The sequence below is a fragment of the Mustelus asterias genome, unplaced genomic scaffold, assembly GCF_964213995.1.
Source record: "Mustelus asterias unplaced genomic scaffold, sMusAst1.hap1.1 HAP1_SCAFFOLD_348, whole genome shotgun sequence".
NCBI classification, from domain to species: Eukaryota; Metazoa; Chordata; class Chondrichthyes; order Carcharhiniformes; family Triakidae; genus Mustelus; species Mustelus asterias.
The window spans coordinates 287,501-302,731 of NW_027590307.1; the positions used below are offsets into that span (position 1 = coordinate 287,501).

The 15,231-nt window shown below is 53.5% G+C and overlaps 1 protein-coding gene across 1 annotated transcript in view; it reads right to left on the reverse strand.

The window, feature by feature from the left end:
• The window catches only part of LOC144486461 (A disintegrin and metalloproteinase with thrombospondin motifs 4-like), a 100,672-nt gene extending 93,100 nt beyond the window's left edge, over window positions 1–7,572 (reverse strand). Inside the window, exon 1 of the mRNA XM_078204495.1 lies at window positions 6,696–7,572. Coding sequence (XP_078060621.1) covers window positions 6,696–7,226 — 531 coding nt within the window. The 5' untranslated portion in view covers window positions 7,227–7,572. The remainder of the gene's footprint in view (window positions 1–6,695) is intronic.
• Between the last annotated feature and the right edge of the window lie 7,659 nt (window positions 7,573–15,231).

Sequence of the window (15,231 nt, forward strand, 5' to 3'; positions counted from 1 at the left end):
AGTGTGTGAGTGTGTGTGTGTGTGTGTGTGTCAGGGTGAGTGCGAGTGTGTGAGTGTGTGTGTGTCAGGGTGAGTGTGAGTGTGTGTGAATCTGAGTGTGTGTTAGTGTGTGTGTGTGAGTGTGTGTGTGTCAGGGTGAGTGTGTGAGTGTGTGTGTGTGTGTGAATCTGTGTGTGTGTGAGTGTGTGTGTGTCAGGGTGAGTGTGTGTGTGTCTGCATGTATGAGTGCGTGAGTGTGTGTGTGAGTGTTTGTGTGTGAGTGTGTGCGTGTGCATATTTGAGTTTATGCGTGTGTGAGTGTGAGTGTGTGAGAGTGTGTGTGTGTGCCAGTGTGAGTGTGAGTGTGTGAGTGTGTGTGTCAGGGTGTCAGGGTGTCAGGGTGAGTGTGAGTGTGTGAGTGTGTGTGTGTGTGAATCTGTGAGTGTGTGTGAGTGTGTGTGTCAGGGTGAGTGCGAGTGTGTGTGTGTGTGTGTGTCAGGGTGAGTGTGAGTGTGTGTGTGTGTCAGGGTGAGTGTGAGTGTGTGTGTGTGCATGTATGAGTGCATGAGTGTGTGTGTGAGTGTGTGTGTGTGCGTGTGCATGTTTGAGTTTGTGAGTGTGTGAGTGTGAGTGTGTGTGTGAGTGTGTGAGTGTGTGTGAGTGGGTGTGAGTGTGTGTGTGTGTGAGTGTGTCTGAGTGAGTGTGTCAGTGTGTGTGTGAATGTGTGTGTGCATGTGTGAGTGTCAGTGTGTCAGTGTGTGAGTGTGTGTGAGTGTGTGTGTATGTGTATGTGTGTGTGAATGTGAGTGTGTGTGTGCGAATGTGTGTGTGTGTGAGTGAGTGTGTGTGTGTCAGTGTGTGTGAGTATGTGTTTGAATGTATGTGTGCATGTGTGAGTGTGTGTGTCAGTGTGTGAGTGTGAGTGTGTGTTAGTGTGTGTGTATGTATATGTGAGTGTGTGTGAGTGAGTGTGTGTGTGTCAGTGTGTGTGAGTATGTGTGTGAATGTGTGTGTGCATGTGTGAGTGTGTGTGTCAGTGTGTAAGTGTGAGTGTGTGTGAGTGTGTGTGTATGTGTATGTGAGTGTGTGTGAGTGTGTGTGTATGTTAGTGTGTGAATGTGAGTGTGTGTGTGTGTGTGAGTGCGTGGGTGAGTGTGAGTGTGTGATGTCAGTGTGTGTGTGTGAGAATGTGTGTGTGAGTGTGTGTGTGAGTGTGTGTGTAAGGATGAGTGGGAGTGTGTCAGGGTGAGTGTGTGTCAGGGTGAGTGTGAGTGTATGAGTATGTGAGTGTGTCTGACTGTGTGTGTGTCAGTGTGAGTGTGTGAGAGAGTGTGTGTATTTCTATGTGTGTCGGGGTGAGTGTGAGTGTGCCAGTGTGACTGTGTCAGGATGGGTGCAAGTGTGTCAGGGTAGGTGTGAGTGTACGTGTGTCAGGATGAGTGTGAGTGTGTCAGTGTGCATGTGTGTGTGAGTGTGTCAGGACGAGTGTGAGTGTGTCACAGTGAGTTTGTCAGGGTGAGTGTGAGTGAATGTGAGATTGTCAGAGTGAGTGTGAGTTTGTCAGGATGACTGTGAGTGTGTCAGGGGGAGTGTGAGTGTGTCAGGATAAGTATGAGTGTGTCAGAGTGTGAGTGTGTGAATGTGAGCGTGTGTGTGTGTGTCAGTGTCAATGTGTGTGTGTGTCAGGGTCAGTGTCAGTGTGTGAGTGTGTGAGTGAGTGTGTGAGTGAGTGTGTGAGTGCGTGTGTGACAGGGTATGTGTGAGTGTGTGTGTCAGGTTGAGTGTGTGTGTGCATGTTTGAGTGTGTGAGTGCATGTGTGAGTGTGAGAGTGTGTGAGTGTATGTGTGTCAGTGTGAGTGTGTGTGTGTGTGACTGTGTGTGAGTGTGTGTGTGAGTCAGGGTGAGTGTGAGTGTGTGTGTGTGTTTGCATGTATGAGTCCGTGAGTGTGTGTGAGTGTGTGTGTGTCAGGGTGAGTGTGCATGTTTGAGTTTGTGAGTGTGTGAGTGTGAGTGTGTGTGTGAGTGTGTGTGTGAGTGGGTGTGAGTGTGTGTGTGAGTGTGTGTGAGTGAGTGTGTCAGTGTGTGTGAGTATGTGTGTGAATGTGTGTGCATGTGTGAGTGTGTGTGTGTCAGTGTGTAAATGTGAGTGTGTGTGTATGTGTATGTGTGTGTGTGTGAATGTGAGTGTGTGTGTGCGAATGTGTGTGTGAGTGTGAATGTGTGTGAGTGAGTGTGTGTGTGTCAGTGTGTGTGAGCATGTGTTTGAATGTATGTGTGCATGTGTGAGTGTGTCAGTGTGTGAGTGTGAGTGTGTGTGTATGTGTCAGGGTGAATGTGAGTGTGTGTGAGTCAGTGTCAGTGTGTGCGTGGGAGTGTGTGTGTGAATGTGTGTGTGTGTGTGTGTGTTTGTGAGTGAGAGTGTGTGTGCGTAAGTGTGTGAGTGTGTGAGTGCATGTGTATGTGTCAGGGTGAGTGTGTGTGTCAGGGTGTGTTTGTGCTGGTCAGGGTGAGTGTGAGTGTGAGTGTGTGTGTGTGCCAGGCTGAGTGTGAGTGTGTGAGTGTGTGTGTCAGGGTGTCAGGGTGAGTGTGAGTGTGTGAGTGTGTGTGTGTGAATGTGCGAGTGTGTGTGAGTGTGTGTGTGTGAGTGTGAGTGTGTGTGTCAGGGTGAGTGCGAGTGTGTGAGTGTGTGTGTGTGTCAGGGTGAGTGTGAGTGTGTGTGAATCTGAGTGTGTGTGAGTGTGTGTGTGTGTGAGTGTGTGTGTGTCAGGGTGAGTGTGTGTGTGTGTGTGAATCTGTGAGTGTGTGAGTGTGTGTGTGTCAGGGTGAGTGTGAGTGTGTGTGTGTCTGCATGTATGAGTGCGTGAGTGTGTGTGTGAGTGTTTGTGTGTGAGTGTGTGCGTGTGCATATTTGAGTTTATGCGTGTGTGAGTGTGAGTGTGTGAGAGTGTGTGTGTGTGCCAGGATGAGTGTGAGTGTGTGTGTCAGGGTGTCAGGGTGAGTGTGAGTGTGTGAGTGTGTGTGTGTGTGAATCTGTGAGTGTGTGTGAGTGTGTGTGTCAGGGTGAGTGCGAGTGTGTGTGTGTGTCAGGGTGAGTGTGAGTGTGAGTGTGTGTGTGTGCATGTATGAGTGCATGAGTGTGTGTGTGAGAGTGTGTGTGTGCGTGTGCATGTTTGAGTTTGTGAGTGTGTGAGTGTGAGTGTGTGTGTGAGTGTGTGAGTGTGTGTGAGTGGGTGTGAGTGTGTGTGTGTGCGTGTGTCTGAGTGAGTGTGTCAGTGTGTGTGTGAATGTGTGTGTGCATGTGTGAGTGTCAGTGTGTCAGTGTGTGAGTGTGAGTGTGTGTGAGTGTGTGTGTATGTGTGTGTGTGAATGTGAGTGTGTGTGTGCGAATGTGTGTGTGAGTGTGAGTGTGTCAGTGTGTGAGTGTGTGAATGTGAACATGTGTGTCAGTGTGTCAGTGTGAATGTGAGTGTGAGTGTGTGAGTGTGTCAGGACGAGTGTGAGTGTGTCACAGTGAGTGTGTAGGGGTGAGCGTGAGTGAATGTGAGATTGTCAGAGTGAGTGTGAGTTTGTCAGGATGAGTGTGCGTGTGTCAGGGGGAGTGTGAGTGTGTCAGGATAAGTGTGAGTGTGACAGAGTGTGAGTGTGTGAATGTGATCGTGTGTGTGTGTGTCAGGGTGAATGTGAGTGTGTGTGAGTCAGTGTCAGTGTGTGCGTGGCAGTGTGTGTGGGAATGTGTGAGTGTGTGTGTGTGTGTGTGTGTGTTTGTGAGTGAGAGTGTGTGTGCGTAAGTGTGTGAGTGTGTGAGTGCATGTGTATGTGTCAGGGTGAGTGTGTGTGTCAGGGTGAGTTTGTGCTGGTCAGGGTGAGTGTGAGTGTGTGTGTGTGCCAGGCTGAGTGTGAGTGTGTGAGTGTGTGTGTCAGGGTGTCAGGGTGAGTGTGAGTGTGTCAGAGTGTGAGTGTGAGTGTGTGAATGTGAGCGTGTGTGCGTGTGTGAGTGTGTCAGGGTCAGTGTCAGTGTGTGCGTGTGAGTGTGTGTGTGTGTGTGTGAGAGTGTGTTTGTGAGTGTGTGTGTGTGTCAGTGTGAGTGTGTGAGTGTGTGTATGAGTGTGTGTGTGAGTGTGTGTATGTGTGCGTGTGCATGTTTGAGTTTGTGAGTGTGTGTGTGTGAGTGTGTGAATGTGTGTGAGTGGGTGTCAGTGTGAGTGTGTGAGTGAGTGTGTGTGTGTGTCAGTGTGTGTGAGTACGTGTGTGAATGTGTTTGTGCATGTGTGAGTGTGTGTGTCAGTGTGAGTGTGTGAGTGAGTGTGTGTGTGTGTGAGTATCTGAGTGAGTGTGTGAGTGTGTGTGTGTGAGTGCGTGAGTGCGTGTGAGCGTGTGATGTCAGTGTGTGTGTGTGAGAATGTGGGTGTCAGTGTGAGTGTGTGTATGTGAGTGTGTGTGTGAGTGTGTGTGTGAGTGTGTGTGTGTGTGTGAGTGTGTGTGAGTGTGAATGTGTGAGTGTGTGTGAGTGTGTGTGTGTGAGTGTGTGAGTGTGTGTGTGTGTGAGTGTGTGTGTGAGTGCATGAGTGAGTGAGTGTGTGAGTGTATGGGTGTGAGTGTGGGTGTGAGTGTGTGTGTGTGTGAGTGTGTGTGTGAGTGCATGAGTGAGTGAGTGTGTGAGTGTATGGGTGTGAGTGTGGGTGTGAGTGTGTGTGTGAGTGAGTGAGTGAGTGAGTGTGTGAGAGTGTGTGTGTGTGTGTGAGTGAGTGTGTGTGCGTGTGTCAGGGTGAGTGTGAGTGTGTCAGGGTGAGTGTGTGTCAGGGTGAGTGTGAATGTCTGAGTAAGTGAGTGTGTCTGAGTGTGTGTGTGTCAGTGTGAGTGTGTGAGAGAGTGTGTGTATTTCTGTGTGTGCCAGGGTGAGTGTGAGTGTGCCACGGTGACTGTCAGGATGGGTGCAAGTGTGTCAGGATAGGTGTGAGTGTGTGTGTGTGTGAGTGTAAGTGTGTCAGGATGAGTGTGAGTGTGTCAGGGTGAGTGTATGTGAGTTTGTCAGGATGAGTGCGTGTGTGTCAGGGTCAGTGTCAGTGTGTGCGTGTGAGTGTGTGTGTGAGTGTGTGTGTGTGTGTGAGTGTGTGTGCGTGAGTGTGTGTGTGAGTGTGAGTGAGTGTGTGTGTGTGAGTGTGTGAGTGAGTGTGTGAGTGTGTGAGTGTGAGTGTGAGTGTGTGTGTGTGTGTGAGTGTGAGTGAGTGTGTGAGTGTGAGTGTGTGAGTGTGAGTGAGTGTGTGAGTGTGTGAGTGTGAGGGTGAGTGTGAGTGTGCCACGGTGACTGTCAGGATGGGTGCAAGTGTGTCAGGATAGGTGTGAGTGTGTGTGTGTGTGTGTGAGTGTAAGTGTGTCAGGATGAGTGTGAGTGTGTCAGGGTGAGTGTATGTGAGTTTGTCAGGATGAGTGCGTGTGTGTGTGTGTGAGTGTGTGTGTGAGTGTGTGTGTGTGTGTGAGTGTGAGTGTGAGTGTGTGCGTGTGAGTGTGTGTGTGAGTGAGTGTGTGAGTGTGTGAGTGAGTGTGTGAGTGTGAGTGTGAGTGTGTGTGTGTGTGAGTGTGAGTGTGAGTGTGTGCGTGTGAGTGAGTGTGTGAGTGTGTGAGTGTGAGTGTGTGAGTGTGAGTGTGTGAGTGTGAGTGTGAGTGTGAGTGTGTGAGTGTGAGTGTGTGAGTGTGAGTGTGTGAGTGTGAGTGTGTGAGTGTGAGTGTGTGAGTGTGTGAGTGTGAGTGTGTGAGTGTGAGTGTGTGAGTGTGAGTGTCTGAGTGTGTGAGTGTGTGAGTGTGAGTGTGTGAGTGTGTGAGTGTGAGTGTGTGAGTGTGTGAGTGTGAGTGTGTGAGTGTGAGTGTGTGAGTGTGAGTGTGTGAGTGTGAGTGTGTGAGTGTGTGAGTGTGTGAGTGTGAGTGTGTGAGTGTGAGTGTGTGAGTGTGTGAGTGTGAGTGTGAGTGTGTGAGTGTGTGAGTGTGAGTGTGTGAGTGTGTGAGTGTGAGTGTGTGAGTGTGTGAGTGTGAGTGTGTGAGTGTGTGAGTGTGAGTGTGTGTGTGTGAGTGTGAGTGAGTGAGTGTGAGTGTGAGTGTGTGTGTGTGAGTGTGAGTGTGAGTGTGTGGGTGTGGGTGTGAGTGTGAGTGTGAGTGTGTGAGTGTGGGTGTGGGTGTGAGTGTGAGTGTGTGGGTGTGAGTGTGAGTGTGAGTGTGTGGGTGTGAGTGTGAGTGTGAGTGTGTGGGTGTGGGTGTGAGTGTGAGTGTGTGGGTGTGAGTGTGAGTGTGAGTGTGTGGGTGTGAGTGTGAGTGTGAGTGTGTGGGTGTGAGTGTGAGTGTGAGTGTGTGGGTGTGAGTGTGAGTGTGAGTGTGTGGGTGTGAGTGTGAGTGTGAGTGTGTGGGTGTGAGTGTGAGTGTGTGGGTGTGAGTGTGAGTGTGAGTGTGTGGGTGTGAGTGTGAGTGTGAGTGTGTGGGTGTGAGTGTGAGTGTGAGTGTGTGGGTGTGAGTGTGAGTGTGTGGGTGTGAGTGTGAGTGTGAGTGTGTGGGTGTGAGTGTGAGTGTGAGTGTGAGTGTGAGTGTGTGGGTGTGAGTGTGAGTGTGAGTGTGTGAGTGTGAGTGTGTGAGTGTGAGTGTGTGTGTGTGAGTGTGTGAGTGTGAGTGTGAGTGTGTGAGTGTGAGTGTGAGTGTGTGAGTGTGAGTGTGTCAGTGTAACATTCCCTACCTCTCGTGTCAGGAGCACGGCTGCATCGTATTTCTCCGCTGCCCACTCGGGCCGACTCCGCATCTGCCGCTGCCAGTCGCAGAAGTTGTGTAGAGTGCGCTGGGCCTCCTGCAACACCTCGGGCCCCTCGCTGTCGTGCCGGATCACCAGGATCTGTGTGACTGCCAGGCGCACGTCGCTGGCCAGGGACGGGTGTCGGTACAGCCGGTCGGCTGCTGCAAACAGCACCAGGAGGTATTGGCTGACATCGGGGCCCAGTGCCCGGTACAAGCTGACATCAGCAACCACCAGCAGCTCCACGTGCCGCGTCAGGGAGATCGAGCGGGCTTGCCGAACCTTACCCCCCACCGCCTCCCCGGGCACGGCTGGGGGATTCAGCGGTTGTGCCTGCCAACCCCCCCCTGCTGGCTCCCAGCCCACCTGGCAATGCGGTGCGCCCGCCACCTCCCAGCGGCCCTGGTGCCCAGTGCCAGCAGGTCCAGCATTCACCGTGAGTGCCAAGGGCACCAGCAGCAGCGGCACATAGAACATCAGAGAGGACTGAGGGTCAAAAACACCCACTGAAACCCTCAAATAAACCTGCCCAGGGTCACCCTCGAGGGTCTGCCACCCTCACAATATCCTCCTCATGGAAACCGAGAAAAACAGAGAGAGGGAGAGGGAGGGAGGGAGGGAGGGAGGGAGAAGGGAGGGAGGGAGAGAGAGAAGCGGAGGGAGAGGGAGAGAGAGGTGGAGGGAGAGAGAGGTGGAGGGAGAGGAAGAGGGAGGGGGAGGGAGGGAGAGAGAGAGAGAGGGGGAGGGAGAGAGGGAGAGAGAGAAAAGCGGAGGGTGAGAGAGGCGAAGGGAGAGGGAGAGAGAGTGAGGGAGAGAGAGAGAGAGGCAGAGGGAGAGAGAGGTGGAGGGAGAGGAACAGGGAGGGGGGAGGGAGGGGGAGAGAGAGAGAGAGAGAGAGGGAGAGAGAGAGAGGCAGAGGGAGAGAGAGGTGGAGGGAGAGGGAGAGAGAGAAGCAGAGGGAGAGAGTGTGAGGGAGAGAGAGAGAGGCAGAGGGAGAGAGAGGTGGAGGGAGAGGGAGAGAGAGAAGCAGAGGGAGAGGGAGTGAGGGAGAGAGAGAGAGGCAGAGGGAGAGAGAGGTGGAGGGAGAGGAACAGGGAGGGGGGAGGGAGGGGGAGAGAGAGAGAGAGAGAGAGGGAGCGAGAAAGGGAGAGAGAGAGGGGGAGAATGGAAGAAGGAGACCAAAAGTGGGGGAGAGAGAGTAGAGAGAGGAAGCAGAGAGGGAGAGAGAGAGAGCGAGAGTCAGGGAGAGAGTGGTAGAGAGAGGAGAATAGAGAAGGAGAGAGGGAAAGTCAGCAGAGGTTAATTATTCAGGGAAAGCAAGAGAAAGTGTAGCAGGAGAGGGGCAGGCTGGGCGTGGGTCTCACACTCCAGCACCCAGAGAGAAGGACTTGCCCATGACGCTGATGCCTGCCCCAGGGGGTGCCAGGCTAACAGAGAGAGACAGCAGAACCAGTCCCCTATCCCTCCAGGACACGGCTGGCCCTGAAACGGCCAGATGAGACAACATGCAATAGCACAGTGTGACAGCGACCACAATCCTTATAACGCTCATTCCTGCCGAACTTCTCCAACTCATCAAAGGCTTGGCAAAAGTCACAGCAGCCTGCTTCATAACACAGATCTTTAACCCTCTCACCCACCTCTCCCCATTGACACACACCGGACAGCCTGTTCCCCTATCGGAGGGGCATTAACCCTCTCACCCACCTCTCCCCATTCACACACACCGAGCAGCCTGTTCCCCTATCGGAGGGGCATTAACCCTCTCACCCACCTCTCCCCATTCACACACACCGGGCAGCCTGTTCCCCTATCGGAGGGGCATTAACCCCCTCACCCACCTCTCCCCATTCACACACACCGGACAGCCTGTTCCCCTATCGGAGGGGGATTAACCCTCTCACCCACCTCTCCCCATTCACACACACCGGGCAGCCTGTTCCCCTATCGGAGAGGGATTAACCCTCTCACCCACCTCTCCCCATTCACACACACCGGACAGCCTGTTCCCCTATCGGAGGGGGATTAACCCTCTCACCCACCTCTCCCCATTCACACACACCGGGCAGCCTGTTCCCCTATCGGAGGGGGATTAACCCTCTCACCCACCTCTCCCCATTCACACACACCGGGCAGCCTGTTCCCCTATCGGAGGGGGATTAACCCCCTCACCCACCTCTCCCCATTGACACACACCGGACAGCCTGTTCCCCTATCGGAGGGGGATTAACCCTCTCACCCACCTCTCCCCATTCACACACACCGGACAGCCTGTTCCCCTATCGGAGGGGGATTAACCCTCTCACCCACCTCTCCCCATTCACACACACCGGGCAGCCTGTTCCCCTATCGGAGGGGGATTAACCCCCTCACCCACCTCTCCCCATTGACACACACCGGACAGCCTGTTCCCCTATCGGAGGGGGATTAACCCCCTCACCCACCTCTCCCCATTGACACACACCGGACAGCCTGTTCCCCTATCGGAGGGGGATTAAGCCTTACACCCATTTCACCAAATGTTTCAGCAGAGGTGAGTCATTCCCTTTAATTGCTCTGTACACTTCACTGCAGCACCAGACTTTACAACAGGATGTGGCCGCCTCTGGCTGGGCCAAGCATTTATTGTCAAACCCTAATTGCCCCTTGAGAAGGTGGTGGTGAACCGCTGCCTCGAACCGCTGCGGTCCCTGAGGTGTAGGTACACCCACAGTGCTGTTAGGGAGGGAGTTCCAGGATTTTGACCCAGCGACAGTGAAGGAACGGTGATATATTTCCCAGTCAGGATGGTGAGTGACTTGGAGGGGAACCTCCAGGTGGTGGTGTTCCCAGGTATCTGCTGCTCTTGTCCTTCTCGACGGTAGTGGTCGTGGGTTTGGAAGGTGCTGCCTAAGGAACCTTGGTGTGTTGCTGCAGTGCATCTTGTAGATGGTACACACGGCTGCCACTGTGTGTCGGTGGTGGAGGGAGTGAATACAAAGAACAAAGAAAAGTACAGCCTGTGCTGACCATGATGCTCTAACTGAACTAAAAATAATCCCTCTACCCTTACTCAGTCCATATCCCTCTATTCCCTCCCTATTCATGGACCCATCCAGATGCCTCTTAAAAGTTACTAATGTACCTGCTTCCACCACCTCCTCTGGCAGCGCGTTCCAGGCACCCACTCTCTGTGTGAAAAACTTCCCCCACACATCTCCCTTAAACTTTCCCCGTTTCACCTTGAACCTGAGCCACCTTGTAATTGACACTTCCACCCTGGGAAAAAGCCTCTGACTATCCACACTCTGTGCCTCTCATAATTTTGTAGACCTCTATCAGGTCTCCCCTCAGTTTTGTCTTTCCAGTGAAAACAATCCTACTTTATTCAACCTCTCCTCATAGCCAACACCCTCAAAAGACAAAGACAAAGACAAAGAACAGCACAGCACAGGAAACAGGCCCTTCGGCCCTCCAAGCCTGTGCCGCTCCTTGGTCCAACTCGACCAATCGTTTGTATCCCTCCATTCCCAGGCTGCTCATGTGACTATCCAGGTAAGTCTTAAACGATGCCAGCGTGCCTGCCTCCACCACCCTACTTGGCAGCGCATTCCAGGCCCCCACCAGCCTCTGTGTAAAAAACGTCCCTCTGATGTCTGAGTTATACTTCGCCCCTCTCAGCTTGAGCCCGTGACCCCTCGTGATCGTCACCTCCGACCCTGGGAAAAAGCTTCCCACTGTTCACCCTATCTATACCCTTCATAATCTTGTACACCTCTATTAGATCTCCCCTCATTCTCCGTCTTTCCAAGGAGAACAACCCCAGTTTACCCAATCTCTCCTCATAGCTAAGACCCTCCATACCAGGCAACATCCTGGTAAACCTTCTCTGCACTCTCTCCAATGCCTCCACGTCCTTCTGGTAGTGCGGCGACCAGAGCTGGACGCAGTACTCCAAATGCGGCCTAACCAGCGTTCTATACAGCTGCATCATCAGACTCCAGCTTTTATACTCTATACCCTGTCCTATAAAGGCAAGCATACCATATGCCTTCTTCACCACCTTCTCCACCTGTGTTGCCACCTTCAAGGATTTGTGGACTTGCACACCTAGGTCCCTCTGTGTTTCTATACTCCTGATGACTCTGCCATTTATTGTATAACTCCTCCCTCGAGACCAGGCAACATCCTGGTGAACCTTCTTTGCACTCTCTCCAAAGCTTCCATGTCTATCTGTTAGTGTGGTGGCCAGATCTGCACGCAGTACTCCAAATGTGGCCTGACCAAGGTTTTATACACCTGCAATATGATTTGCCAACTCTTGTACTCAATGCCCCCACTGATTAAGGCTATATGCTTCCTTACTCACTTGGCCACCTGTGTTGCCACTTTTAGGGAAGTGTGAACCTGCACGCCCAGATCCCTCTACGTTAATGTTCCTCATGGGTTCTGCCATTTACAGTATAATTCCCACCTGACTTTGATTCTCCTAAATGCATCACTTCACATTTGTCCAGATTAAACACCATCTACCATCTATGGGGTGACATGGTACCATAGTGGTTAGCACTGCTGCTTCACAGCTCCAGGGACCTGGGTTCGATTCCCGGCTCGGGTCACTGTCTGTGTGGAGTTTGCACATTCTCCTCGTGTCTGCGTGGGTTTTCCCCGGGTGCTCCGGTTTCCTCCCACAGTCCAAAGATGTGCGGGTTAGGTTGATTGGCCAAGCTAAATTGCCCCTTAGTGTCCCGGGATGTGTAGATTAGAGGGATTAGTGGGTAAATATGAGGGTTAGAGGGATTAGCGGGTAAATATGTAGGGGTACAGGGATAGGGCCTGAGTGGGATTGTTTTTGGTGCAGACTTGATGGGCCGAATGGCCTCTTTCCGCACTGCAGGGTTTCTATGGTTTACCATTTCTCTGCCCAAGTCTCCAATCTATCACCACTACAGCCCTTCCCTCATCAATTATCTTTGTCTCCTCTTCAAAAAGAGGTGACAAATGGTTGTGGAAGGGGTGCCAAGACTGGTACAAAAACTAAAATCCCATGTGATTCGGGGTGGGCTGGCTGGACGGATACAGAACTGGCGGGCGGCACGGTGGCACAGTGGTTAGCACTGCTGCTTCACAGCTCCAGGGTCCCGGGTTCGATTCCCGGCTCGGGTCACTGTCTGTGTGGAGTTTGCACATTCTCCTCGTGTCTGCGTGGGTTTCCTCCGGGTGCTCCGGTTTCCTCCCACAGTCCAAAGATGCGCGGGTTAGGTTGATTGGCCAGGTTAAAAAAAAATTGCCCCTTAGAGTCCTGTGATACATAGGTTAGTGGGATTAGCGGGTAAAATATGTGGGGGTAGGGCCTGGGTGGGATTGTGGTCGGTGCAGACTCGATGGGCCGAATGGCCTCCTTCTGCACTGTAGGGTTTCTATGATGATTTCTATGGCTTGGTCATAGAGAGTATTGGTGGAAGGGTGTTTTCCAGAATGGAGATCTGTAGCTAGTGGTGTTCCGCAGGGATCAGTGCTGGGACCCCTGTTGTTTGTAGTCTATATAAATGATCTGGAGGAAAATGTGGGCGGTCTGATTAGTAAGTTTGTGGATGACATGATGATTGGTGGAGTTGCTAATAGTGCCGAGGATTGTCAGAGGATACAGCAGGATATAGATAGATTGGAGACTTGGGCACAGAAATGGCAGATGGGGTTTAATCCAGACAAATGGGGTGGCACGGTAGCACAGTAGTTAGCACTGCTGCTTCACAGCTCCAGGGACCTGGGTTCGATTCCCGGCTCGGGTCACTGTCTGTGTGGAGTTTGCACATTCTCCTCGTGTCTGCATGGGTTTCCTCCGGGTGCTCCGGTTTCCTCCCACAGTCCAAAGATGTGCGGGTTAGGTTGATTGGCCATGCTGAATTGCCCCTTAGTGTCCTGAGATGCGTAGGTTAGAGGGATTAGTGGGTAAATATGTAGGGATATGGGGTGGACATTGAAATTCCCCCACCCAGAGTACATTTTGCCCCCTTGCCACCCTCAGTGCTTCCTCCAAGTGTTGTTCCACATGGAGAAATACTGATACATCAGCCGATGGAGCACTTTACATGGCAACTTATAAGAGGTTTCCTTGCCCATGTTTAACCTGAAGTCATGAGACTTCATGGGCTCCGGAGTCAATGTTAAGGACTCCCAGGACAACTCCCTCCGACTGTATACCACTGTGCCGCCACCTCTGCTGGGTCTGTCCTGTCGGTGGGACAGGACATATCCCGGGATGGTAATGGTGGTGTCTGGGGGGTTATCTATAAGGTATGATTCTGTGAGAATGATTATGTCAGGCTGTTGCTTGACTGGTCTGTGAGACAGTTCTCCCACTGTTGGCACAAGACCCAAATGTTAGTGAGGAGGACTTGGCAGTGTCGACAGGGCTGGGTTTGCTGCTGTCGTTTCCAGTGTGCAAGTTGATGCCGTGTGGTTCGTCCGGTTTCATTACTTTTTTGGACCTTGCATCAACTGAATGCAACTGAACTGCACTGGGAATGGAGGCTCAGGGCCTTCACTCACCTCCCGGGAGTGAAGACAGCCGGACCTGCGAGGGACTCACTGCACTGAGGTGGAAGATACAGAGTGAGGCTCGGGGCCTTCACTCACCTCCAGAGAGTGGAGACAGCTGGACCTGCGAGGGACTCGCTGCACTGAGGCAGTGGATACAGAGTGAGGCTCGGGGCCTTCATTCACCTCTCGGGAGTGGAGACAGCCGGACCTGAGAGGGACTCACTGCACTGAGGCAGTGGATACAGAGTGAGGCTCGGGGCCTTCATTCACCTCTCGGGAGTGGAGACAGCCGGACCTGAGAGGGACTCACTGCACTGAGGCAGTGGATACAGAGTGAGGCTCGGGGCCTTCATTCACCTCTCGGGAGTGGAGACAGCCGGACCTGAGAGGGACTCACTGCACTGAGGCAGTGGATACAGAGTGAGGCTCGGGGCCTTCATTCACCTCTCGGGAGTGGAGACAGCCGGACTTGAGAGGGACTCACTGCACTGAGGCAGTGGATACAGAGTGAGGCTCGGGGCCTTCACTCACCTCCCGGGAGCAGAGACAGCCGGACCTGCGAGGGACTCACTACACTGAGGCAGTGGATACAGAGTGAGGCTCGGGGCCTTCATTCACCTCTCGGGAGCAGAGACAGCCGGACCTGAGAGGGACTCACTGCACTGAGGCAGTGGATACAGAGTGAGGCTCGGGGCCTTCATTCACCTCTCGGGAGTGGAGACAGCCGGACCTGAGAGGGACTCACTGCACTGAGGCAGTGGATACAGAGTGAGGCTCGGGGCCTTCACTCACCTCCCAGGAGCAGAGACAGCTGGACCTGCGAGGGACTCGCTGCACTGAGGCAGTGGATACAGAGTGAGGCTCGGGGCCTTCATTCACCTCTCGGGAGTGGAGACAGCCGGACCTGAGAGGGACTCACTGCACTGAGGCAGTGGATATACAGAGTGAGGCTCGGGGCCTTCACTCACCTCCCGGGAGCAGAGACAGCCGGACCTGCGAGGGACTCACTACACTGAGGCAGTGGATACAGAGTGAGGCTCGGGGCCTTCACTCACCTCCCGGGAGCAGAGACAGCCGGACCTGCGAGGGACTCACTACACTGAGGCAGTGGATACAGAGTGAGGCTCGGGGCCTTCATTCACCTCTCGGGAGCAGAGACAGCCGGACCTGAGAGGGACTCACTGCACTGAGGCAGTGGATACAGAGTGAGGCTCGGGGCCTTCATTCACCTCTCGGGAGTGGAGACAGCCGGACCTGAGAGGGACTCACTGCACTGAGGCAGTGGATACAGAGTGAGGCTCGGGGCCTTCACTCACCTCCCAGGAGCAGAGACAGCCGGACCTGCGAGCGACTCGCTGCACTGAGGCAGTGGATACAGAGTGAGGCTCGGGGCCTTCATTCACCTCTCGGGAGTGGAGACAGCCGGACCTGAGAGGGACTCACTGCACTGAGGCAGTGGATAAATACAGAGTGAGGCTCGGGGCCTTCACTCACCTCCCGGGAGTGGAGACAGCCGGACCTGCGAGGGACTCGCTGCACTGAGGCAGTGGATACAGAGTGGGGCTCGGGGCCTTCACTCACCTCCCGGGAGCAGAGACAGCCGGACCTGCGATGGACTCACTGCACTGAGGCAGTGGATACAGAGTGGGGCTCGGGGCCTTCACTCACCTCCCGGGAGCAGAGACAGCCAGACCTGCGAGGGACTCACTGCATTGAGGCAGTGGATACAGAGTGGGGCTCGGGGCCTTCACTCACCTCCCGGGAGCAGAGACAGCCAGACCTGCGAGGGACTCACTGCATTGAGGCAGTGGATACAGAGTGGGGCTCGGGGCCTTCACTCACCTCCCGGGAGCAGAGACAGCCGGACCTGCGAGGGACTGACTGCACTGAGGCAGTGGGCTGAGTTTGAAAAACCATCAAGGGTGACGTCACAGGAAAACGGAATATCATTGGTTGGTAA